Raw genomic sequence first — 26,661 nt, 5'->3', positions numbered from 1 at the left:
AGATCCCCCGCCGGCGTACCTGTCTCTCCGAGTTCTCCCGCAGCGTTTCCAGGGTTTTCTCCAGCAAGGCCTTCTCCTTCATCAGGTCGGTGCTGAGACACTCGGCGCCGCGAAGCGACTCTCTGTCGGCGCTCAGCTCGCCCTCCAGCATCTCCAGCTGCGCAGAAGACACAGCCGAAGCTCTGACCGCCGTCTATTTTTCCCAGCGCGATGATGATGACGACAAGATAATAAAAAGCTCTCCTCTCCGAACTACCATATTAGGTGTTAGGGAGCAACTAGTTGGCGATAAATCTGACCCTGATGGGAAAACAGGACGTTCGGGGCGTCCCGGTAAGTTGGAGTCCGAATCCAAGTGAAGTGTTTCCACAAAAATGGTCAACGTCTGCGTCCAATAGTTGCAAATGACAAGGTCGTCTTCTTCTGGCTGCTCCCTTGCAGTGGCACCACAGCCAATCATCTTCCTCCGTCTAACCTTCTCCTTTCACACCGACCGCCTTCATCTAGAAATCTCAGAATCTTATTCCAGCCTAGTTTCCCCAACCTTCCCCCCAGACCTGCACCATCCCTCCAAAACCGTCTCAATCCAACTCCAGAACATCCACTGCTATGCTGATGACACTCAGCTCTACATAAACACCGAAACAATCACTCCCGACATCCTTTCCGCCCTCACCGACTGCATCACAGACATAAAAACCTGGATGAGCCCAAATTTCCTCAAACTCAACAGCAACAAAACAGAAATGATCATATTCGGCCCAAAATCCATGTTCAATTCCTGTCACAATCTCGCACTCTCCATTGATGGTCACTCTGTTACCCCGTCCCCCCTGGTAAGAAATCTTGGGATCTACATGGACCCTGCACTCTCTTTTAGGCCACACATAAACCACATCACCAAAACATCTTTTTTCCACCTCCGAAACATAGCACGCCTCCGACCCACTCTTTCACCCTCTGCTGCTGAAACACTAATCCATGCATTTGTCACCTCCAGACTCGACTACTGCAATAGTATCCTATATGGCCTCCCCTCTAATGCCCTTCAAAAACTGCAATATGTCCAAAACTCTGCTGCCCGACTCTTCCCACTAACTATGTGTATGTTCTATGTCTTCAGTCGTCAACTTGTAAAGCGTCTTTGTATGCCTTGAAAAGCGCTATATAAATCTTATGCATTATTATTATTATTATTATTATTATTATCTAACGGAGTAGAAGGTCCCTCTGATGGCCTCCTTCTTGAACCCAAAAGAGGAATCTCGACATTGTTTTACCGCTAGAAGAGCCATTTGTACCCTTTTTCTTGCGGTAAAGAAAACACCGGGAGCCGCACAACCCTTTTGAAATTAAAAAATAAATTGACACGGCATATACATTGTTTTTTTTTTTGCTTTATGCAAAGTATAAACAAATTATGTGTTGCATTCTTTTAAATCAATGAACTGCACATTTCTGCACGCAACCGAACGTTTTGAACGTCGGGAGGCCAAAAATGTTGTCATCCTTTTATTGGCGCTTCTACAGGGCAATAAAAATATTTGCACATGTTTAATTTAGATCTTACAAGAACGAATCAAAATAAAAATAGTGAAATACAAGTTGGTTATGTTCACAGAGCCACGGGTTGCCGACCTCTGACCTAAAGCATCTGCGTGTCTGGCTCTTGTGAAATAACTTAACACTGTTTACGGGATTATTCTGTCCCTCGGCCGAACGACTTCCCTCCCTCTGGATTCCCCCGTTTTGTCACAGGAAGGCACGAATTAAAATGTCGGAATCCAGAAACGGCGGCGTACGTTTCTGAAAACGATCCTCTTCCGGGAGGCGACGCGTTGATTTATAGCTTTCCTTTCGCTGCGCCGCCTCCTCCTATTCACCCCTCCTCTTCCACTCCCCGCCCTTCTTTCTCTTCTTGTTCCTCCCTGTCGCCGGTAAAAAAGATCTGTGGTTTGTGTTGGGGTGATATACCGTGTGACGCCGCCGCTCCGACGCGCTAATCCCGGCGCCGCGGGAGCGTGAAACATTTTTAGCTGCACATTCAGGGTCGGCGTGCGCACCCTCCGCACGCGGCCAACTCCTTCTCCTGAGGGCCCAAGACCAAGCCCCGCGGCTTCCCCACAAGATTTAATATCGAAGATATACGACGTTGGAAATTAACCTCCTCGCTAGAAAAATGGACCCGTTTGAGCCCATCTGGATGAAGGTGGTGGCTGTGGAAATATCAGGGGTGTGTGTGATTTATTAACTCAGTATCTTACTTTCTGCGCCAGCCTTTGGTTCTCCTGGCTGACTCTGCCCAGCTTGGCGGCGGCGTCCTGGCCGGCCGCCCCCCTCAGCTCCTCCACCGTCTTCAGCAGCGTCTGGTTGTCCTTCTCCAGCTTCAGCAGACGGCTGGAGGTCAGCTCGTTCACCTCCTCGCCCAGGGACTTCTGGGGGGCTGGAAGAGATAACCGATGTTACTGATATCGACCAATGAGGAAAGAGGAAAAGTCCAAATTTAACAAAGATCGGCCGATTAAAATGGTTAAAGGGAACCCCGGGGGACTAACTTTCATAAAGTATGTTTGTCTCATACTAAAATATGTTGTTAAAAAGAGGGTGAAAAATTATTTCTTCTTTAAAAATTGTAATTTATTACATATTTGAACTTATGGGCGAAGCCGCTGTTTTGCTCGCACAATGCATGCTTGGTTGATAACGAACGCAGGCTAGATGTGTTAACTTTAGCTTTCCGCTAATGTTAGCTTTGGCTCTGCAGAATCCGCTAATAATGCAACATCGTGCTGCTTTTGGGGGCCACTTCCAGTGGAAGGGGAAACAAAGGGACTGATGCTAGGCTACACAAGGGACACCAAGAGAGGAAAGGAGTGGGAAATCGCTTGTGCGCGACTTCCTCAGGATCCAAGGCCGTGCTCTCGCCGCTTTTCTCTGGAGGCCAAAGCCTACGGTTTTCTTTTACAAGCGGACAAAAGATCCTCTGGAAACGAGTGAGCCCGCAGGAGAGCATCGAGCATCTCCTGCGAGGACGTCAACGACCCGCTACCGCAGAAGTAGCATCTAAGCGGGCATCGGCACGACCCCAGAGGAAGCCTACGGTAAGTCTACAAGATGACAAAAAGTGGAGCTCCTCACAACAGACACTTTCTCTGTTAGCATAGCAACACAGTTGCCTTTTCGCGTCGAAATGAAAGCCGACAGATCTTTATTTCGAAGCTCGTTCTGACTTCTGCCTCCGGCGTTCTCCTCCTCGCTCACGTCTCTCTCGGGTTTGAAAGGGTTGCGCAGACGACGCGTTTTTGCAGCGCGCGTAAAATGAACATGACCGATTCCGGACGTCACTACCAAGACTGCGTCGAAAACACAAACAACAATGGCGGCCTACGAGAGGAAATTTGTTTTTTTTTTTTTTTTTTTTTTTACAAACTAATTTATAAAGAGATTTAATCAATATCGATCAGACAGGACGACAAAAACTTGGTAACCGTGGATCCCTTTAACCCGAAGCCCTCTGGACCAACATCATTGGTGCTTAAGCCTTTAAGTGCTATTTTAACAAACACACACACACACACACAAAGACTATACAGATCCCTGGCTAGTTAAACCTCTTAGCAGCTTTGATCATCTAAACGCACAGATAATCCTCCTGGAGCCGCTGAATATTAATTACAGGACTTAACCGAGTGGAAAGAAAACGGCGGTAGAGGTCTGGCGAAGGCAGAGGGACCACCGGAGGGAGGTCTCCTCACCTTCGGTCAGTTCCGGCGTCTTGGACAGCTGCTCCAGCTCCCAGCCCAGGTGCAGGGACTCGTCCATGCTCTGCTTCTGGGCCATCTCCAGCACCAGGTTCTCTTCCAAAAGCTCCTCCATACGCTTGCGGTCCAAATCGCGCTCCTTTGGAGCGAGAGAAGAAGATGAACGCGGGGAAAAACATCTGAACATGGGCGTCCACCCCCAGAGCCGCCATCTCACCATCTCCAGGTCGTGGATCTTTGATTTCAGCTGCAGGTTCTCCTTCTCCAGCAGATGTAGTTTGTCAGACCTGGTCCTGGTGGCGTACAGCTGCTCTTCCAGCATGGCCTTGGTCTCCAGGAGAACCTGGTTGTCCTCCTTCAGCTCCTACAGAGTCAAGAGTGAGCTTAGCCCCGCGTCGGCGACGCACGACTTCCTTCTCCGACCCGACCCGACCTCCAGGGGCCCGTACCTCCACTCTGGCCTTGTAGAACTCGATATCGTGGAGCTTCTCCTTGTAGCGGCTCAGCTCGCTCTCCAGCTTCTCCACCCGGATGGCTTTCTCCCGCAGGGCGTCCAGCTCGTCGCGGTAGGCCCGCGCCGACCGGGCGTCAGAGAGCAGCTGGTAGCTCTGCAGGAGGGCCACGCCATCGTACACCGTTAAGATAAAGTGAAGGAAACGCGAGGAACCTTCTAAGAACTTCAAAACTAACATGGAACGGCTGTGAAGAAGATGTTTTTTTTTTTCGCCGTGAATTATTTCTGCAATGTCAACAACCTCGCTTTAAGTCCGTTACGTAAACAGACGAGGTTGAGGAAAAACTACACACACTATCAATTATGGCAAACACGAAACACGCGTGCATGCACGCACACACACACACACACGCACACACACACACATTTCAGATGGCAGTCGGCGACAAGCGTGCTCCGCCCCGACGCCACAAATCAAAAGTCATGCGAGGCAGTCGTCGGACTAAAGATAGTTCTAATAGCCCATAATGAGCTAAGTCGCCTGCTAGCTGATTACAGCCTGGCAGCTCATGGGAGGAGGAGGTGTGTGTGTGTGTGTGTGTGTGTGAGCCAACGTCGGTTCTTTGCTGTCACTCCGAATTGTGGTCTCACCTCCTGCTGGAGCCTCTTGAGCTCCACCTCCATGTGCTCCAGCTCCTGCCTGGTGTCCAGAAGCTGCTCGCTCTTCTCCTCTCTGAGGAATGACGACAGGAGAAGTTAAACCCCTGAGGAGACGTGGGTTCCACCTCCTCGCTCCAGCTTCTACGACGTGACCTTTCACGTGAGACCACCTTTTCACAGCTGATGGCCTCGCAACAACTACAACTCTATATCAGACGCCACGTGCGTCTGTGTGTGTGTGTGTGTGTGTGTGTGTGTGTGTGTGTGTGTGTGTGTGTGTGTGTGTGTCGTCAACTCAAGCGTGAAAAGAACATTTCTCCCAGGCTGTTTCCGTTCATTTCAAAGTGAATCATTTAATGGCGGCGACCTATTGACACACTTAGGACGAACAGCAGCGACTCCACAATCGCTATTTATGTCGGAGATTCTGCAAATTTCACCAAATAGGTCATTTATAAATCATACATCATATTTTACAGATAAATAACTGGATTTTAGAATGTAATAATATTTATGTTTCTTCCTTGCGTGTTGATTTGATTTTTAAAAATAAGCCCGGAGCGGGCCTTCGTGTCCGCTGTCGCCGCGACGACCTTGAAGCGGGGATTCTGCAAACGGCCTGGTTTTTGAGCGACAGACCAACATCCGATCCAGATTCCAAGGGGGAAACGGGCGATACATTGTATTCGGAGCCTCGTTCGTCCTCTTCTCTTTGTCGCAATGAAGAGTCATTCGAGTATTCCGCTAGCTTTTAGTCCAAGGAGACGACAAATCTGAACCCCCGGCTTATTTGATCGGAGCTCCTCGGAGTTTTAAGATTCATCCCGACGTGAGCCTGGCGTTTTATGAAGTTCCACTCCTGTTTTCACTTCGTCCAAATTCATTTTTTAATTTTTTTAAATTCCTCTTCCCTCAGCCGCAGGGAATCTTCAATCTTTGTAGTTACTGCTAACAGTTAGACAATTCATATTTCATCATATTTCTTATTCTTCCTCCTTTCTACTATTATCTATTACTGTTATGTTTTTTACTTGAAACTCTGGCACAACAATTTCCTTCGGGATTAATAAAGTTGTTCTCATCTCATCTCATCTTAAACACACCTGCCAAAGGTGACAGGACTCGGAATAATGCTGAATTATATTTGGAAGCAGCGCGGAGAAGTTCACCGGTGGACCCGGTTGCTTTTTCACCTCGCCACAAGTTAAAACGTTGAATTCCACCGCCTGCTTTTAGACGTTTATCAGATCCCGGGTTTGGTCGCGCCTTGCGGCTGCGTCCGCCGGTGACCGGCCCGGCGAGGAGGAAGCTCCGCGGCGGTTAATGATTTCCCCACCCGGACGCTGGTTTTCGGCCGATATCACGGCGAACGGGTGACGATTTACTCCGGTTTTACGGCTTTCTTATTACCGTATAATTAGGACGTGAAAAGGCAGTTTGATGTCTGCAAAGCCATCTTTGGATCATAAATCTACAGCTGCTTTGGCACATGAAACCATTGGTTCACTCGGTTGAAACCCTGACGCGCTGCCACGGGTATTAAAATAATGACTTGTTGGTTTCTGCCGAGTCCATCGACTTTTAACGCCCCTCTGGTTTTTATGACATAGACTAGGAAAACCACAAATGAATCTGCGCTGAAATTAAATCAAGACAATAAAATATTTAAGGTAATTTTCGGACTATAAGCTGCTAATTTATGAAATTTTTGGGGGCTAACAAGCTTCATGCCGTCAAAACATTTAGCCTCGTCACATCGGACCAATGAAATTACCGTGAAATTCTGAGGCCGTTCAATTCAGACACCTAAGTAGACGAATCCGGGATAGAAAAATGGATGGATTGACTTTTCCTTGTGTTATTTATTATTCATCTTTTTCATCAGCCGTGTTTCAGGCACTGTTTGGGGGAAAAAAAATCCTTTCCAGCACGTATTTCTGGATGTTACCGGTATGTATTTAATGAAAATCAAAAAAAAAAAAGTGTGAATATTACAACCTGGACACCTGCAGCTTATAGACAAGTGCGTCCTTTATACGTACGCAAATATTTGTTTCGTTATTTGCAGCGCAGGAGGAACCCTGAAAATCTATCTGCTTGCAGTAGGCCGCATATGAAAGTGTTTAAATTTTATGTGCAGATAAACATGTTTTCTTTTTAAATTTTGCGCCCAAAAAATGTATGCGCACGCTAACGTCTGCCGCCCCGACACAGATTCTTCTTCATGTAGGCAAATATCTCATCGGCTCGCAGACTGAAGTCCTTTTCAAGACTGCCGAAAGGAAAAAAAATAAAACAAAAAATAAAACAAGATGTAGGCCAGGAGGGAGGAGGAGGCGGGGGGGGTTGAATGTCAGACAACATGGCAACAAATGACTTCAGGCTCGCTTGAGGAGACATGGATTCTTTCTTCTCATGTGACCAAGAAGAGGCTGGTCTGCTCTTCAACCGCTCCGACGGAAAACAATAACAACAATAGCCACAGCGCGGGGTTGGTCTGCTGAAGGAAGGGGGGGGCGGAGCCACTGAGGCCGGCGTCTGGATAAGGGGAGAAGACCAAAAAGGTGGAGCCGCGGCATCGCGAGTTTCTATTTTCACGTCTAACACCTGCAACGGAGCGCAGAAGTTCCATCTCCATGTGTGATGGAGCGACCGAGCAGACGAGACTCACGACGCCGGCTGGACCGTTCGAGGCTTTTTGTCCGGGGAATACAGCACTCTGGAACGGAAGCTCCATTATTCATAGGCAGGCTTTAAAAGGCCGTCGGGCTGTGAGAGTGTTTTTCTTTCTTTACGAGACCGAGTGACTCATATTGGCCGCCGGTCAGCTGGACCATTCCCTTCCCCGCTGCTCTGTCATCGTGGTGTTTGCACTTTTTTTTTTTTTTTTTTAAACCTTTGACTGGAAACCTGAGGTAAAGGTAGAATCTGATTGGTTTATCCAGAGATTGGAAAAAGGAGGCGACGGAGTGCAATAAGTATCTCCCAGAAATGAACTGTTTGGAGAGACGCCGCAGCCACAACACACTCTTTTGTTGAGACGATCCCGTCCCTGCCGCAGAGATTAGATAATCTGTCTGCCGGGTCTGAGCGAGTCCGCAGATAAGAGGTTGTGGGAGAGGCTCGGGATCTGGAAATGAAAAGACTTCACTCTCATCCTCAGGTAGACGAGCCCTGATGGCGGCGAAACGGATCCAAATTTGGCTCTGACTTGTATGCTTCGGAGTCTCTCAGTTTGGTGGGGTCCTTGCTCTTCATGACTCGACTTGAATACACCCTTTAGTGTCTAATCTGCCGACTGGCTCAGACGCTCCCGCTGTTTGATCCAGAAAATGATGAAAAAGGCAAGTGCCCCCCCCCCAGGATGAAGACTTTAAACATCCTCGGTCCTCGGTGATGAAAGAAACCAGAAATATTCGCTCTTGGGAGGCCGGCCGTCCCCCCCCCGAGACGACCCACAACAAAAAGTCTTTGCGATTGATCTGACAAGACGGGAAACGATCCATGCGCCGGCGCGTTTGAGAGGAAACGTTCCAGGGCTGTTCCTTGGTCTTCTCTTCGTGAAGAAACCCTCGCCGCCTTCGACAGGATCGTCACAGCGGTCGTGCCAAAGTCGAGCGGTTGGAGGTGCCTGGACCGAACGGGACGAACTCCACCCCCCCAAAAAAAAGGACCAAAAAAAAAAAAACCAAAAACTTACAGTTCCTGCCGCAGGCGTCTGATCTTGGCCTTGGCGTCAGCCAGCTCCACCGAGAGGTGCTGCCGGCTCTCCGTCCTCCTCATGCTGGGCGAGTCGTTGGGCGACTGGGCCGGGTAGGGAGCCAGCGGAGACAGCTGCACGCAGTCCCTCTCCTGGGTCAGCTCCACGATGGTCTGAACGGAGAAAATAAAAGAATCTGTAAAAGATAATTATCGCCACCGCGCAGAGGACGTACTTTCACGTACTTTCGCACTTTGTATTTTACGATAGGATAGGACTTTACTGATCCGTTGGGTGACTCCCACTGGGAACCGGGGGAAATTTCCAATAATAATAACAAAAATTTGCTTCATTTCATTTATGAATGATGTTTTTGGAGCAAATGATGAGAGGAAATAGAAAAGTACTTATTTCAAAAACTAAAAAGAGGACTTTTGAAAAATGAGCCAAATGGTTGATGACTTTGCTACTTATCATTACACATAAATATATACTGATAAAAATATTAGAAGAAATACGTTTTTTAACAGGTTAAATTCATTTTTTTTCCAGAAATTTTTTGTATTTATGGGAAGAAACATTTGTTCTACCGACTCGGCATGATGAAGATCGCGCAGGGAAATTCAAATTTCTTTCATAAGAGACGGGAACGAACGGCAAAGGGCAGCCTGGGATTCTAGAAGCAGAGAGGAGCTTCTGGACCACTGGGGGCCCGTAGAACGTCCAACACACAACTCCGCTCATCCAGAGCCGGCCACAGGAAATGGGATTCTAATTGAGAACTGCTGGACATTGCGGTGATAATATGGAGCCTATTAGAGGCCCTGACACACACACACGAACACACACACACACACACACACACACACATCCGAAGCTCAGCCATATCAGTTGTGGGCATCTGCACCCGATGGGTTGGAAAGTCATTCAATGACGCACACATGCACTCACACACTTCGACCATGAAACAGTTAACAGTTTCAACCCTTCCTTCCTGAGGCGGCTCAGTTGTGGTAACGACAGAAAAGAGGAGGAAAGTTTCCACGGAGCGAGACGCAGCTCGCAGCGTTCCAGGGTCTGCAGAGGACCACCGACACCGACAACACCGAGAGATCCAGTTTTAACCTTTAATTGTTCTATTCTTAGCAAATGTGTACACACACGTTGCATACGCTACATTAGCCTGCGGTTTATTGGTGGGTTCGCTGGTTGATAAGCTCAAATATTGCTTTTTTTTTTTGTTTTCTTTTTTCAAACCAGGGCAGCCGAGGCTCAGGCCGTCCCTCCAATCGCTAGATTGGTGATTCCATTTCCAGGTCCCATTTGTCTGCATGTCAAAGGGTCCTCGGGCGAGACGCCGAACCCCAAACTATTCCAGAGCCTGTTTAGCGCCTTGCATTCGCCGCTCGAGTGTATGAGGTTTGTTAAAGCAGCATTTTCCATAAATGATTGCAAAAAGTCTCTTGTAAATCACAGCCCACATGATGTACCGTAATTTCCGGACGATAAGTCGCGACTTTTTTCACGTTAACAACGATGCCGCTAATATATGGACTATTTTGGGTGGGGGACGCTAACGAGCTTCACGGCGCTAAAACGTTTATCCTCGTCACATCGGCCCGATGAAATGACCGGGAAATTTCGACTTTGACGACTTTGACGGTTTTAGTGCGCAGGAGGAAGACCGAGATAGCGATCGGCTAGCCGGTGCGGCTTATATTGAGGTGCGCTCAATAGTCTGGAAATTACGGTACTTCTGAAGTGCTAACTTGGAATAGCTTGTTTATGGCTAACGTCAACGGCTAACGTCACGAACGCCGAGTTCGGTTTTGTTTAATCGAGAATCGCGTTCGCCTTCACCTCCAGCTGCGTGTCCCTCTCGTCCACCAGGTGTTTGAGGTGAAAGGCCAGATTCCTGGAGAGGCCGTCCAGGTCCTCGGGAGGCATCTCCCCGCCGTCCAACCACTGCAGGTCCACCACGTTCTCCTGGTTGTGAGTCACCTTGGATCGACGGCCACATCGGAAAACATCAGCAACGTCATGGGAGGGGGGGGGGGAAGATGTCCGGCGGACTGACTCAAGAAGAGGTTAAGAACGGAAAATACCTCCTGGATGTGAGACGCGATGGCGGCTTTGGTGTCAAAGTCCAGGGTCTGGATTCGCTCGATGTACTCTTCCTTCTTTTCACACTGTCGGGAAGACCAACACACAACCATCAAAACTCCAAAACATCCATACACTAGTATTGGAGACGCCAAACAAATGTCAAATTCTCAGTTCTGAATGGAAAAAGCCTCTTAAATGAGGGGTGAAAGTTCTTCAAGTGAAGAAATTCAAGTCCAGTCGCCACAACAAGAAGATTTCAACAAGATTTCACCATGACCTGGAGGATGGAGAACCTCCCCAGACATCTTGTGCGATAAAGACAGCAGGAAAATGTTCGGATTAGATGAATGTCAGATTCGGGATGCCATAAATCCTCAAAAAATCGAATAAAAATTGTTAAAAAATCTCAGATAAAAATCGAGCATTCTTCAGCGCCGATGAATATCGGCCAATATTGGGAACGAAAACACATTCCCGACTGGAGCGCGGACCGTGATGTATGTTTGACACAGACATAACATTATCTCATCGCGAGTGAGAGTGCACGTGCCGTCCCCCGGCCAAGACGGCGAGCGCAGCAGAAGGTCAGCGCCGGACTTGAATGCGAGCTTTTGTCCGAAGGCCGCCGCGCGCCGTATTACATCGCATTTAGCATCGCGTAACTGGATTTGTCCGATCAAAGGCAAGTAAACAGACTCAACAGACCAGATTACATTCAAGGACTCACAGTCTGGGAAAAAAAAAAAAAGTTTGAATGAAGCGGAAACCTTGAGAAGTGTGTGTGAGAGTGTGTGTGTCTCACCTGAACGGCGCAGCCGAGGAGCAGCAGAAGTAGCTTCTTCATCTCGTCCAGTCCTTGCTCTGAAAAACATAAAAAAAAAAAAAATGTGTGAATCTCTTCTATCTGTTCGTTTCCCGATCCGACGTTGCTTTCACGCCCGCATATTTCTCTGATAAGAGGCGACGCGTTGATTGACGGTCTGTTGACGGCGGTGGAAACCGTGGCTGCGAATCCGCTCCGCCACAAACAGACGACCTGATGATTGATGGAGGAGCTCGCCGACGCTTCCTGGTTGTGAAACGTATGTGTGACCGACCGAACGCCGCCATCCTGCTTTCAGCTTCGTTATGAAGGCTGGTAAAATGTCAACCAAACTAGAAATATATATATAAAACCGCACCGATTCGGTCTGTGAACCGCCAACTCCGAATCGGCCTCCGGTTTTAAATTTCTTTTCCAGTTTTATTTCCCATTTTCCTCCTAACGTCACGCTTGAGTCGCCACCTTCCCTCATATTTCCTCATAACACCCCGACGAGCTGCTACGGTTTCCCCGTCCTCCGGTTACGGCGCCACGACATTTTCCACCGCAGCATGAGTGTGTGTGTGCGCAGCCTTCCAGATCTTGCCGCCCACACACACACACGAGGACAATATACTCCTGAAATTACTGGGAGCAACAAACACACACACACACACACAAGGCCTAAACTCATCCATGGGGTTTGGATGGAATGACAGTAAACCAGGTGGCGTATGCATTTGTGTGTGTGTGTGTGTGTCACACTGACGAAGTGCGACGGTGTTTGCAAGCTGTATGCATCTGTCGGTGCTAGGACAGTGTGATTTCCCTATTTGGAGCAGGCCGTGTGTGTGTGTGGGTGTGGGGTTGAGATAAGCCAGCTCATCATGTGACCTGAGTCGTGCATATGTGTGTGTGTGTGTGAGCGTGTGTGTGCTAACACGGTTCGGCTCAAACAGTAAACCAAGATTAGTGCCACAAACAATGTTTTGCGGGCCGCCTGACGGCTCCACCTTCAGACTTTCACGGCAGGAGGGGACGCACCTGTTAGCGCATGTTGTTAGCGCATGCTATCGCTGCGCTTTTAAAAACATGAAACTGGAAAACTCATTCATCACTTTGACCCGTGACCTAAATCCTGTTTGGCGTGCTTTCCACGCGATGCAAACTAGAAATGCACCGGCAGAAATGTCGGGTTTCTCCATGTTTTTGGATGGACAAAGAATCCAGAAAGACCTACGCTAGCATGCGGAGGTCATGCAAACTCCATCCAGAAAGGAACTGAACCAGAATTGAACCTGCTGTGAGGCGGGAGCGCTGGACCACCTAGATGTCTTCTAATGCGCTTCTGAAGGTCGGCCTCAAGGGGGAAACCGTCTGAAGGAGATGCAAATCACTCAAGTCCTTGGCAGGAAGACCCCCCATGTAATATTAATGAGCTGTCCAGGTCCCGCCGGGCCCCGTATGAGCGCCGCATCGCACCGCTTGTCGATGACTTTCCACAACACAACCGACTTTCAAGCGTTTTTTTCCCCCTCGTCAGCGGCCCCCATATGCAAAAAGCAGGAAGTGTTCATCAATTTTTACGGATTCTGCAGCGCGACTGAATCAATCCTTTGTCGTCTTCACCGCAACGCAAGTGTCGATGTGTTACCGAGCAACCGACATCTCCCCCCTCGGTCAGCCGTCAGCTGAAATATTAATTCTGAGGGCGAGGGGATGGACGGCGGCGAGGCCTCACATGCAGAAAATTGAAGAATTAAACCAAAAATTACGATTCTGGCTGTATTTAAAGGTCCGATCTGTGACGTGCGGTGAGGGTCATGGCTGGTGAGGCATTGACTTCATCACAATAAGATTTACAAACATATGAACTCTTATTCACCATTTGATTAGTCGCAGTTAAAATCTGTTTAGAGAAATGTTTAAAATCTCATATCCGCTATCTTCCCCTTCCATGAGGCAGGAGAACTGTGTGCCTCACTTAGTGGCTCTAGGCAGCCGTTTTAGGATCGCTCAGCACAAGAAACTAATAACACCTATACAGATGTTGTCAAAAAAAAAAAAAAAAAAATTTGCATTTGAAATGTAGTTTATATAGCAACAGTGTTTCAACATTTTAATAGCGACAGCAATACGGTCTTAGTGCAGAGCATGCCAGCAGTAAATATGCTGCAATCTACGTTGAGGCTCAACAGACTCACCCCACATCTTTTTTTCTTTCCAAGATTGGCAGGTGAGGCACAGCCTCCCCTGCCTCACCTAACGGAACGTCCCCGCTCTTTAGTACTTGTGTAAAGTTCTGATTAGCTCTCTGAACCTTGATCGGGTCGAGATACCGATCAGGCGGATTCAGGGATGTTGGGGGATTTTCTTCCGGGATGCGAAAGCACGTTTATATTTTGAATTACGCCATAATGGAGCAGGAGATGCCGACACGCTAACGGCTATGTTTTCAACTGCGTTTTCCTCATGATGCACCATCTCTTACAATTTCCTGGCAAAAGAGTGCATGTGTGCTGAGTCAGGCTGAATCAAGCAACAGCACCCGCATCCACGGCGGACCGGGAAGGGGGAAACGAGCAGAGAGTCTGATAAAAAAAATTAATTCTCGTGGCTGCGGGGCTAGCTCTGCAAATCCGCTGGAGCAAGGTAGATAAGCAACCTCGCGGGATAAATAATTGATCCAGCCAGAGAGGGGAAAAACAAACTGTTCCAGTGAGGGAGTGAAACGCAAAGAGACCAAAAACGGCAGGACAAAGAAATAAATGGAAGCAAGAGAAAGAGGGAGGCGACGGCCTTCCTTCTGCTAGGAGAGCATCTTTTCCTCCCTTCTATCCATCTATTCTCTGCAACACACATCCACCCATTCTTCCTTCCTTCCTCCATTGTCCCTCCCGAGCCGACTCACTCCGAAGGACGCCGACTAACCGCCTTTTTCCGGCGACGCCATTGTCGATGTGTGCGCGAGGATGTGAGTGAGCAGAGAAGGGGAAATAAATCATAAATGATAAATAAGGAAAAAGGTGCCAGGATGTGTCGCTCGTGTGATCCGCGACCCCCCATCTGCGGTCGTTCCTGACCGGATACGCTGCGCCGCAAGGCGTATCGCTTGGACAGCGGCGCCTATCCACTGGGATATAACCAGGATATAATATTAGGGATTATTTAAATATCAAATAATCTGTCTTTAAGCCAACATTGAGGAATAAATTCTTCTTTTGCCATCTATTTTCCTATCGGAATAAGAAATATGTAAATCCAACTTCTATAAATACAGTGGTCCCTTAAGATACAAAGTTAATTTGTTCCAGCAGTGGGTTCATATGTTGATTTTATCGCATTTTAAATGAATTTTCCTCTTTTAAAATAACAGAAAACCAAATTCATTCCAACCCCCCCATAGAACTCACAAAATAAGGATATTAATACAGAAAAACCCTAAAAAAAAAGGATTCGAACAGAAACCGAGCGAAAAACGTACACTTATGATAGACGTATGTATATTAAATTAAAATGTAACTTTACATTACAGTAAAACGGTGATTATTGAATTAAATGTAACTTAACTTCAATTTTACTGTAAATTTCAGTGTTCCCTCACTAGTTTTTCTCTTTAATTCATTTTCCTCTGAATCATGGTCGCTAGATAACACACTTTTCTTAAAGAACTGATGTAATGAAGTTTGCTTCAGAAAATGCGTCGGCGTCATGAGTCGCGGGAGAACGCTGCGCACGCGCCGCGCAATTTCCAATTTTGATTTTCTCGCTCTTATATTTGTATCATGAATTTTTTTCTGTATTTCAAGGTTTAAATTTGCTTGAATCACGCTTAGCATCTTAAAAAAGTTGTATAGAAAGTAATTTGCATCTTAAGGGGCCATTGTATATAAATTAAAAAAGTATGGTAAATTCCTGTCTGTCCTGTCAAGGGTTTTTTTTTTTTTCTTATCTGACATTTATGCTAAAATTTTATAATTTCAATTATTAGCATGTAGCTGTTGGTTTTTTTTTTTTCTCATCTGACAATTTATGTTAAATTTTATAATTTCAGCTATTAGCATGTAGCCGTTGGGTTTTTTTAACTCATCTGACAATTTATGCTAAAATTTTATAATTTCAGCTATTAGCATGTAGCTGTTAGCGTTACTGGTATTGGCAGTAATTTGTGCTTGTTCCTCCTGATCTTCAACGCCCGTTCTTGGGAAAATGCTGGGTTTCTGCAAAGAGTGTAGTCCAGACCTGCTCCATGCGGAAAGTGTCGTCAAACAACACCAAGTTGATTTTGGCAGCGTATAAATAAAATCTGACTTTCTCAGTTGATTGACTTGAAAACGTTAAACAGCCTGAGCACATCGGGATTTTCAACCTCAGGAACTCTATGGCGGGGTTTAAAAAAAAAAAAAAAAACATTGGCAGGAGAGTTTCAAGCTATTTAGTGATGAATAAGCTCTGTCTGGTGTGTGTGTGTGTGTGTGTGTGTGTGCACTCACTCAAAATGTAATAAATTCAGCCTTGTGAAACTCTAACAAGCAATTCATTACTTTTTTAAATGGTTTAAATGCGCTACTCTCGCTTCACTGGTGACAAAGACAGACAGACATTCTTCACATTGATCTAATGTTTTCCAGAACGTTGGGCTTCTCCGTTAGTCGTTCATGGTAATGCTAACGCTTAAAACAAACAAAAAAAAAAATGGAAAGAAATCCTACAGAGATGCCTTGCGGCCAGCTGAAACGGACAAAGTAAACACTACGATAAGTAGTGTGAAGTCATGGAGTCTGGAGCGAGGCAGGACAAGGTGTGTGTGCACACACACACACACACACACACACAGAGCTTATTCTTGCGACAGCTGCCGCGGAACAACTGTCGTCCTTCCTCATGTTGCCGTTAACGGGTGTTTTCCGTCCCTGACAGGTGCTTTTTGCCTTTCGCCCCTCGTACGTCGGGTGATTCAAACTCATTGCAAAGTATTCATGTTTCCAGGGGACCAAAGCTCATCGGGGCGCGTCTGGAGTTTTCTGCGTTTTTTTTTTTTTTTTTGGGTGAATGCGGTAACTTGCTGCAGACTGGACCCACGCGGTAATAATAATAATTATAACGGAAATGACGCGTTTCTGCCGGGTGACCCTAAGCTTCGGATTAAACCGGCGTCGGGATCAAAATAGAACCGACAGAACATTAATAGTTTCGGGGTGGAAGAAATAATTCAGGGCACAGACACGACTTTCCAGAAGCTCGGAGCGGATCCCCCGCTGAAAATTCATGGTCTCGTAGCGAAACCAACAAAGGAAGCACTGTGCACGCTAGCACACGCGTGAAAACGCTACAAGCATGCGCGTTCGTATGTGTGTGTGTGTGTGTGTGTGTGTGTGCATCTCTCGAAGCATACCAGTGGGTGCCACTGTGCTTTCCCACTGTTCCCTGTCGGCAAGAAGCCCCTCCCCCTGCAAAACACACATGCGTGCATTCACACACACACACACACGCAGTCGTCCCTTGCACACACACACCCCCCCCACTTAATGAGAGCATAATAAAAGCCACATGGCCAATGACTTTCAGCTGGCAGATGCAGAGAGCAAGACTCCAGAGCCGCCGCCGCTCCGACCGAATGATTGAGGGTTAAAGGGCGAAAGCAAAACCCGGAGGAATGCGGCCTAATGTTTTTCTGCCCGTTCCGGCCCACCGACCTTCACTACTGTCTGCGTTACCATGACAGACGTGCACAAAGTCCTCCTGCAAGGCGGTAAATCTGGAAGACTTTAATGCGGACGTTGTTAAAGAGGTCGTCTAATATCGGGATAATCCCGGCGTTCGCTCCGAATGTTTCCCGAATCGCCGTTTCCTCCGCGAATCCCTGCGAAGCAGAGTTCTGGTTCCCTTCCAGGACCTGCAGATTTTCACTCATCCGATCACAATCAGCTGATCGGATCAATACCGAATAGCGGTTCTGCACCGGGTTTTTGTTCAGGCATCAGGACAGCGAAGGAACCAGGAGCCATGAACCTTTAGCTCCTGGAACCATCTTAGCTTCGACCCTTGCAGGGTCTTTTTACGGTTCCATGGGAACTTATTGGTGATTGGTGGAACTCCTAAGTCACAGCCATATAGATATCAGATACGCCATTTTTAAAATCTATCATGGTACAATCACCGCTTGGATGTTTTCTCGCGTCAAAATAGACGGAAGCGGCCAGAAACGGAGCGACCAAGAGGTCCCGGCTCTTCAACTAAGAGGGGTTTCCAGGGCTCGCAGAGGAACGTCTACATTTTGGACCGGAATAAGTGCGTTAGCTAACGGCTAACAGCGCTTTTCACAAGGCAAAGCAGTGAAGGGAGAAGATAAAGACACTCCAACCCATGGTTATTCCTCCCGCCATGCAGAGCGTGAACCGCATTAAACCGGACAATTTTACGATAGCGGTCGAGCCGAGCAGCTGGCTCGGGTCTTGAAGATAAGGACAAACCTTTTTTCCTTGTCACTTCACAAAGAAATTGGCCATTTTTTTTTTTTAAATCCGGACATTAAACAAACCTCAGAAGGTATCCTCACATAGAAATCGTGGCACAAAAGCACACACTCGACTGTGTGTGCGTGTGTGCGTTTACACACACACTGTGCCGATTAAAGAGAGACCTGTAACCAATGAAAAGTGATGAAAACCCAAAAATAACCGCAAAGGACTGCGGTGACAGAGCGATGGAGGCAGCAGAGCGAAGGACGAGGATTTAGCAGCCATTTCATCGGCTCAAAACCAAAAAAAAAAAAAAAGGTGGACGCCGGGAACAATAAACTCCGATGACGGAAATCCGCCGGGTGCACAGACGGACCGACCCGGGCGCGGATGCTTCTCTGAGAGCCAAACAAAAATATAATAATCACAAAAAGTCTTCTGTATGAGTCTGAAGTCGCCGGGTATCTTCTCTCCGCCGCGTCATCAAGGTCGAGCGGGGCCGGTCCGTCCGATGATGTTTTCGAAACTCAAAACGCTTTTGACGCCGCGGGTTTCGGACGTATCGGATGGCGCCGCTCGGCCCGGGAAGGTCAAAAGGTGCTCTTTGGAGTTTCGGGTGATGGGAGCTTAAAACGTCAGCGGGCGGACGTATCAGCCGACGCTGCGGGTCAGAAATCGCCGTCGGTCGGCGTTGGGGAAGTAGCGATATTAAACGGCCGGGAGGAAAAGTAAAATCGTTCTGCAGAGGGAGGGAGTCGGCGGAAACATCAAAGAGGACGATAATTAAAATAATCTTATTGTTGCATTTTAATGAGGATCCAAATGTAGCAGTGAAAATGGAGCCTGTCCTCTGAGTGAACCCCCCCTCCATCGGGAGCTTGGCGAGGACGAGGACCGTCTCGGAAAATGTTTCGCTTGATGCGCCGTGTTTACGGACCGGGATGTGTCGCGTTTGCGTTATGTAATGTCTACGCTCCAGCTGGGCCAGGAAATATTATGGGATGATCACCTGGGATCCAGGATTTTTTATTTCAGGTCTTTATGAAAAAAGAAGAAGTGAGTTTCAGTCTGAATCCGGATGAAACTGGGAAAACAATATTCATTCATTTTCAACATTTTATCCCACACGTGGGGTCACGCTCGTTCGCACATCAGGCCGGTGAACCTCCTGGACTGCGCGAGGAACCCCGAGAATCCTGAGGAACCCCACGCAAACATGTGAAAAACACGGAGCCTCCACACGGACAGGCCGCCCTGTGGGAATCCAACAAAGGACCTTTTCGCTGTGTGGCAGAAGCGCTAACCGCAACGGAAAATCCTATCCTGTCAAAATCATGTAGAGGGCATCATTTTGAAAAAAAAAAAAAAAAAAAATTAATTAAAAATAAACAAATCAATACATTTAAACCATGAAAAATACAATTTAAGGTGAAAGGAAAAAAAAAAAAAAAAAAAAAAAAAAAAAATCGAGTATTTCCTAAAAGTGATGCAAATGAGAATAAAAATTTAGCTGGAAACTTCCAGCTAACTCACAGCCAAACAATGTGTCTGTTCACTTCAACTGGGAAAATCTACAATTAGGAATAACAACTTTAAATAGTATGCTTTAAATGTATACTGGAAGAACCTGAAGTATGGATAAAGATAATAATGCACTGATTGTTTATATTATTGTTCATTTGTTACTCTTTACATTGATATATTGGTAGCGACGACGCACTCTGCTCTTCCAGATCATATCAAGATCATGTTTCACCTGCCGTCTGTTAGGAAAGGGAGGAGAGAGGAAGTCGTTGTATTGATATTTACATTCTGCATGTCATCTTGACTTTGCTTATCTTTTTAAGAAACGGTGATCATCGAGCTCGGTCAACCTTTTGGTGGGGCATCTTTCAGTTTACAAACGCAAGCTCAGCCTCTCAGCAACTTGACACTTCCTTTAGTTTCTAAATATCATAAAAATACTGTAATTTCAATGATGCGGCTAATCTATGGATCTTTCGGAGCTTCGTGCCGCCAAAACATTTTGCCTCGTCACATGGGACCAATAAAATTACCGTGAAAGTCTAAGGCCGTTCAATTCCGACACCGAAGAAGACGACTTTAACGTTTTTCGTGCGCAGGAGGAAATCGTAGATCGCGATCAGCTGGAGAAAGCGGGGGATTCCCCTTCATTATATTGATCCCCTACCCGTACGGGTGACACCATGCAAGACTAGCAGAGAATGTAGCTTGGGACCGGTTCTCCGCGGTTCGGGCGCCTGTGACTCACCGGAGAGGGGGTTCCGGCCGAGGACCAGCACGTTGGGCAAAGGCATCATCACCAGCTGCTGGAGCGTCTCCTGCGAGGGGGAAACAAGCAAGGCGGTCAGGAGGAGGTGCAAATGATCAATATAAAATTACAATGTTTACGACGTCCTTGACGCTCCGAATCAAACACTTTTTTTTTTTTTTTTTCGAGAATACAGCATTCCTTCGGAATATCTCCAATCATAGGAGGGACTTTTTACCAATAACGCCACCCATGCATCCGAAGACCTTGAAAAGACTCGTGGAAAACTGTCATCTCTCATCAGCTCGCATCCGACGGCTAGTTTTTTTTTTAGAGTTGACCGAGATTTCACAAAGACCGTGAATCCAACAGGGTTACAATTTACAGATCACAACTAGATTCTTTCAGCCATGTTTTCCCCAGCATGCAATGTTTGCCTCTGCTGTTTCACTCCAATCTACTAATACCGCTCTGGTGATCGCTTTTCTACCTGGCTTCCTGTTTACGTTTTTGTCGGAGCTCAGCTACTGGTTGTTGATTTCGTTACGTCACCATCATAAGGACGGAAAAACTTGGTCGTAACACCAGACTGGGGAAAAGCCGCTCCGGTAAAACTCTAAGATTTCCTTCCGACGTTCGGTTTGAAGTCTGCGACCATAAAAATCCTAAAACCCGGGATGAGTGAGAACGCCCAAAAATCAATCTTCTAACACTCGTGTGTGAGATGGTGTAAGTGACAGTGTTATCCAAGCGGCTTAAATTGCTGGTGTGTGTGTGTGTTTGTTTTGCCACGGGAACCCCCGCCCCGCCCCTTGTTCATTCACGCATCAATCACGGAAAACCAAAATGAAACGGCGGGCGGTGACTTGCGACACGCGTGCAGATACACAAACACGGCAATTAGGGCCGGGCGGGACCGGAGCCATGTTGACGGTCGGGTTTGAGCACAGTCACATCCAATGAGCGCGCAAAAAAAAAAACAAACAACCGCAGACGCATTCGTGCGTTAACATCATGTAATCGGCCTTTACTGGGATCCGAGACTCCGCTAAAACGAGGGCGGGCAGGTCGGTTCGCCCGAAATCCTTCGATCGGGAGGAAGGAGCGCCGTTAGCTCATTATGGTGAGCTAACGGCGGTTGAGTAATTGGGTTTCTTCAGGGGCTTATGCACCCACCGTACCCATCTGGCCTATGCATATTGCATTACCTCATCGTGGAGGTAAAAGGAAAAAGGGCTGGGATCAGTGGGCGGTTCAGATTGAACACAAACGGCACGTCTGTGGTGCATTCAGGTGTTTCGCAAATAACCAGCCCGAGGCGAGACGCGGAGCTGACGAATGGAAATATCTGCGCGTTGAGTCCGACGGCTAATTGACATTTTTTCGGAGCTGCGAGAGCCGAAGGCGCCGAAAGCGGAGCGGCAAATACTTTACCCATCGGTCGGGACGGACGGCGTGGAACGTCTCGTAAGCCACGAGCCATAAAGGCATGGAGGGAAAGGACGCCAACAGATGGGATGCACTGGTCAAAAAGGCAGGATCTGCTGTTTGCTCCAAGCTGGTCGCCCCGGAGGAGCTGCTGGCAAACATGGACGAGACCCGCCTCTGGGAAATCTCACCAGACTCCTACAACCCTGCTGCCGGTCAAGGAGATCCTTCCTGCCTGGTGCCATCAGACTCAAACACAACGAACTCATCTATCTATCTACCAACCTACAAGTTGTTCAAGCTCAAGGAGCGCAGCTTGCAAGTACTCAGACCAGGTCTCGGTCGTGCAAAAGGTCTAAATGATGAAACATCATCTGGAAGAATGAGCGAATCTGTGTGAGCGCCGATGCCAGTTGGATCCCGGTGATGGACGGATATTGTTGTTAGGCCGACCGAGCCGTTGCCATGGTTTCCTGTCGAAAGAGACCCCTGATTCCGGCGGGGGCCGGTGTGCTCGTCCGTCGGTCAACATTAACCTGAGAACCCGGCGGGTCGGATCCGTCCAGTGGAGAGAAAATAACCGAAACGAAGAATTCGAAGAAGCTACCGAAGCCCTGAGACGTCCGATGTATAAATAGCTCGGTAATTCAGCGCGGACTCCATTTTTTTTTTTTTAGCCCAAACTAAACCACACGCGCTTTGTCGAGCCATTAATTTGAAGCGCTCACGGCGTCCCAGTTTTTGCACAGAATCTGGATCTGCAGGTCAGGAGATAGAATCTGTGTCACAGCAGGACCTTTTTTTTTTTTTTTGCAGATCCTGGAACCCTTTCAGGAAAAAAAAAGGCCGTTTTTAATCGTGCTTTTGGACAGCAGAGGAACTGTGAACCATTTTAGCTCCTGTTCTGAGGCAGGATCTGTTTACTGCTCCGCGACTGTTGGTGGAACTCATAAACCACACCCTTTGCTAGATACCTCTCATGGATTGCTGAGCGCCGGGTTTTAAAAACAATCACGATATGATGTTTTCTCAGGGACAAAATGGGCATAACCATCGAGGAACGGAGAAAAAAAAGAGGTCCGGGATATTCTGGACGCCAGAGAGGCAAACATCGACATTTTGGCCAAAGTAAGTGGAGTTAGCTCGTGGCTAACGGGGTTCTTCACACAGCAAAGCGGTGCTGGGGGAAGATAGAAACAAACCATCTGATAGTCCATGGCAGCTTCCACCTCCATGTTGTCAATATCGTCTTCCTCTTCCTCCTCGGATTGTTTTCGAGCGTGGATCTCAAGGTGCACGTCACACCGGCCCCTTGTGGTCCCTCACTAGCCGTGGGAATGCTAAACCAAACACTTCCCCTGGGGGAGGCTACTTCCTGGAACCAAATCTTCTTTTCTTTTGGGCTTTTCCTTCCAGGCGTCGCCACAGCAAAACAACCCTCTCCATCTAACCCTATTCTCTGTATCCTCCTCTCTCACGTCTACCAATCTATTCCTCCTCTGTACATGACCCAACATATCAATCTGACCTTCTCTCCAAAACATCTAACATGTCATCAATGCAAGGTGAAAGCCACTAATGTCAAAGGCTATGGAGAGTCTTGTCGGATTATTCATCAGCTCTGACTCGGACCTGCGGAATCGGAAGGCTCGTATGGGAAATAAAAAACTGACTCATGATGGGATGATTCACTCCTGATGTGACGATGATGCAGAGAAGCTGGTTCCAGTCTGAAGACCGGGAGACGCGACGACTCAACAAGTGCCACACAGAAATAGTCTGCGTTGCGCAGAAGACGCCCGTGCTTCGGCCTGACAGCCCACCTCCCACGCGGAACTGGGACATCGGCTTGGAGGAAACGGCGAGCGTCAAAGAGAAACACACCGGTGGATAGAGTCGAGTTTCGACCTCGGGGCGTGGGCTCCACGTCACCATGCGGGGTCTCATTTTCCCCGACACATAAAGAACAGCTTTGTTTTTCCCCCCCAAACACGTCTCGCACTGTTTGGACGACCCGTATGGGAGGCGATGAGTCGGCGCGGCGTGGACGGACTGACCCGCTCCCCCTCCCCGTTCGCTCCACAACCACCTGTCATGGCCGCCGACACCTGTCCCCTTCGCATCTGAAGACCGGAGCACCAGATTCTCTCAAAAAAACAGGCGACTTAACCGCCGTGGGCTGATTTATATCTACTGGACGTCCCTGCTGGGGGCTTGCATCCCATTCAACCGGAGGAACGGGACAATTTTAGCACATTTGTTCCACTGCCCTGGCGAATAGCCACCAAACTGACTCCCCAGCTGGGCATTCGGTATACAGTTTCAATTCGTTTTCACGCCTTTTATTGTTGTTTTACCCGAGTAGCGACGTCCACGGCTTGCACAGAGAGCAGCCGGTGTATTTGTGTTGAGATTTTAAAGACGCAACTAGAGCGCTGTAACCGAAGCCCGACCAGTGTAAATGTTTATAAGACCCTTCGGCAGGGTTTAATAAACAAAATGCAAAATGTATCGTCCACTGTCGCGGTGGAGAGTCATTTGAAAAGGCGACAGAGCCGATCCTGCCTGTCAATCCACCATCGGAAACGCCTGCAAGCGTGTTTTCGGCCAAAATGAAAAATCGATGCGACGAATTCACGTTTCCGAAGGTGGAAATCTCAACAACGTTATGACGAATTACAGCCCCTTGAGTTTAATTCTAGCAACTCGACCTGCACCAGATGGTGGCCGTCTGGGATGTAAACACAAAATTGGCAACAACTGCTTCCAGCTTTTTGAGGAATCCCGGGATTCGAGACTCATCAGAAGGGCGAGTTGGGAACGTCGCCGTAACGACGACGACGACGACTTTTGGTCAAAAGTCTTGCACCGGGGTATAAAATCTCATTGAATCGTGACAGTTCATATCAAAACTCTTCCGTGAATTGAATTTCAAAGGGGCGCTAAAGCGTCCCTCTAGAAATCGAGTTAGCCAAATTGAATTTTTCCGTGTTTGTTCGGAACTCCTTCTGGAAACCGAATCATCCGCCGTCTAACCTTGTTAAAACGCAGAGTCCGGAGACGGGAGGAAAAAAATAAATAAACCGCAGTCTTCACGACCAAACGGGCTTCATTTACACTTCGATCATATCACCGGGAAAAGCTCGTTACTTTTCCGTATTATTGTATTTTTGAAGGGTAACGGTACATAAAATGCTTTTGGGGATTAGCTTGCGGGCTAATAACAAAGTACAGTAGCCTAATATTCCTCCCCCCCTTGGATTAGCGGTAGCGGGCTTAGCGCTCATACATTAAACATGGGACACTGCAGGAGAGAGACAAGCCGCCGCACCGAGCACGTCATGGCGATGCGCTGCAAACCGGAGGCGAGGCAGCCACGTGCGCACACACACACACACACACACAGACAGACACACCCTCCTCCTAGCCGTGGCGACATCGGCAACGCCGGCACAATGTCACCCTCTCATCATCATCATGTCCATTTCATATGCGGGATGCGGGGAGGAGGAGGGGAGCGGCGGACTTTAAATCTCAAAAGACGCAAACAAAGAGGGAGTGATGGCGAGGAGGAAGACAAATAGAGGGGGAAGGTGGTGGAGGGGAGCCGAGAGGAAGCAGGAGATGAAGCTTTGATTCCATCACTTCTCACTCCAGGCACGCAGGGCAGGCCTGCCTCCTCGACCCCCTCTTCTTCTTAACATCCCCCCCCCCCCCCCGTCCTGACACTGAATCCAGAGATGCTTTGGACAGACGGCTGCAGCGCCACGTCGGTCCGAGAGGAAGTTGTCAAACGGTCGGCTCCCCGGGAGGCTCGAGACAGAAAAAGCACGAAAACACGGTTGGCAATTTAAGAATAATGCTTCCTTTACCCGAGTTGTGAAATGGCTTTTTCCTCGAGCGTGCACGGAGGGCCGCGTTAAATAGCCGACGTTAAGAGTGGTCCGGGGTTTCACAGGAAACCGACCCAAACGTGCACACACACACGCACGCACGCACACACACACAAGCGACACTTCCCAAATAGCAAAGCAAAGGCAAGTTCCGCTAACAGCACAGCATTAACAGGGGGCTAATTGTACCGCTATTGAGTCTAAGCATGTGTGTGTGTGTGTGCATGTGTATGTGCGCGTGTGTGTGTGTGTGCTGCCTGAACCCTGAAAGCCTGAATCACACCCATTCTGCAGACATCGAGCGTTACCATAGAAACGAGGAGATGGGCTTATTCTCCCCCATGCTAGTTTATCTGACACTTATAGTACATGTGCGCACACACGCGCACACACACACACACACACACAGTGGTGGATACGGCAATGCCGACCTCTCCCCCTGCTGAAAAATTTCAAAGATTATGAACTTGAGAAGGTTATTAGCGCCAACAATGGGAAGAGGAACACTTCCCCTTTTTGTAACATCTAACACACACACACACACACACACACAGAAACCACCTGACAGCGAATTTCACAACATCTTCACGAAACCAAATCGATGCAAAGGCAGCTTTCCCGCTGCTGAAAACCCATAATAGAGGCGTGAGCCCACACAAAAGGGGGCTTTTGCACGGCGGCGGCGTGCGAGGAGCGCTGCGGCACACGGCGCCACGCAGACGGACAAACGGGAAGCAGGGAGGGAAACAAAAACAAGAAGCCAAATGCAAGAACGATTCCTCCATATCTGAGCGAGACCGGATCGTCACCGCGCTTGCGCTGATTTTTAAGCTCCTCCATCGGAAATCGCAGCCGCTTTACATCCAGTTGTTTTTAAGGAAAAGATTTCACACTTGCAGTATTAACCCTGTTTTTTCCCCTTTTTTTTTTTTTTAAATAAATCACTTCTAAGTTGAGACAAAGACAGAAAGTGCCTAACAGTGGTGGACCAGCCGGGGTCCGGTCCCGGCCAGATGGGCAGATCATCCTTCCGTGCACAGGCGGGGAAGACCGGCCATTAGCGCCAACTTCCCTTTGTTCGGCGGTGTTATCTATCAGTCGGAGTGCTTTTTACGACGTAGCCT

At 48.0% G+C, this 26,661-nt stretch overlaps 1 protein-coding gene across 11 annotated transcripts in view; it reads right to left on the bottom strand.

Annotated features, from left to right (window-relative positions):
• ccdc88ab (coiled-coil and HOOK domain protein 88ab) overlaps positions 1 to 26,661 on the bottom strand; it is a 71,146-nt gene that overhangs the window by 23,255 nt on the left and 21,230 nt on the right. For all 11 annotated transcript variants that reach the window (XR_015108746.1, XM_086173115.1, XM_086173105.1 and 8 more), the window contains exons 4-14: positions 20,217 to 20,286; positions 11,484 to 11,542; positions 10,681 to 10,764; positions 10,436 to 10,576; positions 8,576 to 8,748; positions 4,867 to 4,948; positions 4,211 to 4,369; positions 3,979 to 4,125; positions 3,756 to 3,900; positions 2,265 to 2,443; positions 20 to 157 (exon numbers count right to left, since the gene is read on the bottom strand). Coding sequence is in view for 10 of the 11 variants with exons in the window: in XM_086173115.1 (XP_086029241.1) it covers positions 20 to 157; positions 2,265 to 2,443; positions 3,756 to 3,900; positions 3,979 to 4,125; positions 4,211 to 4,369; positions 4,867 to 4,948; positions 8,576 to 8,748; positions 10,436 to 10,576; positions 10,681 to 10,764; positions 11,484 to 11,542; positions 20,217 to 20,286 (1,377 nt within the window). In the remaining variant the exon portion in view is untranslated. The remainder of the gene's footprint in view (positions 1 to 19; positions 158 to 2,264; positions 2,444 to 3,755; positions 3,901 to 3,978; positions 4,126 to 4,210; positions 4,370 to 4,866; positions 4,949 to 8,575; positions 8,749 to 10,435; positions 10,577 to 10,680; positions 10,765 to 11,483; positions 11,543 to 20,216; positions 20,287 to 26,661) is intronic.

Source organism: Fistularia commersonii, chromosome 2, assembly GCF_037954325.1.
Source record: "Fistularia commersonii isolate RoL2024-O1a breed Wild chromosome 2, RoL_Fcom_v1.0, whole genome shotgun sequence".
In the NCBI taxonomy this organism is placed as follows: domain Eukaryota; kingdom Metazoa; phylum Chordata; class Actinopteri; order Syngnathiformes; family Fistulariidae; genus Fistularia; species Fistularia commersonii.
This window is presented reverse-complemented; position numbering and strand designations above follow the sequence as displayed.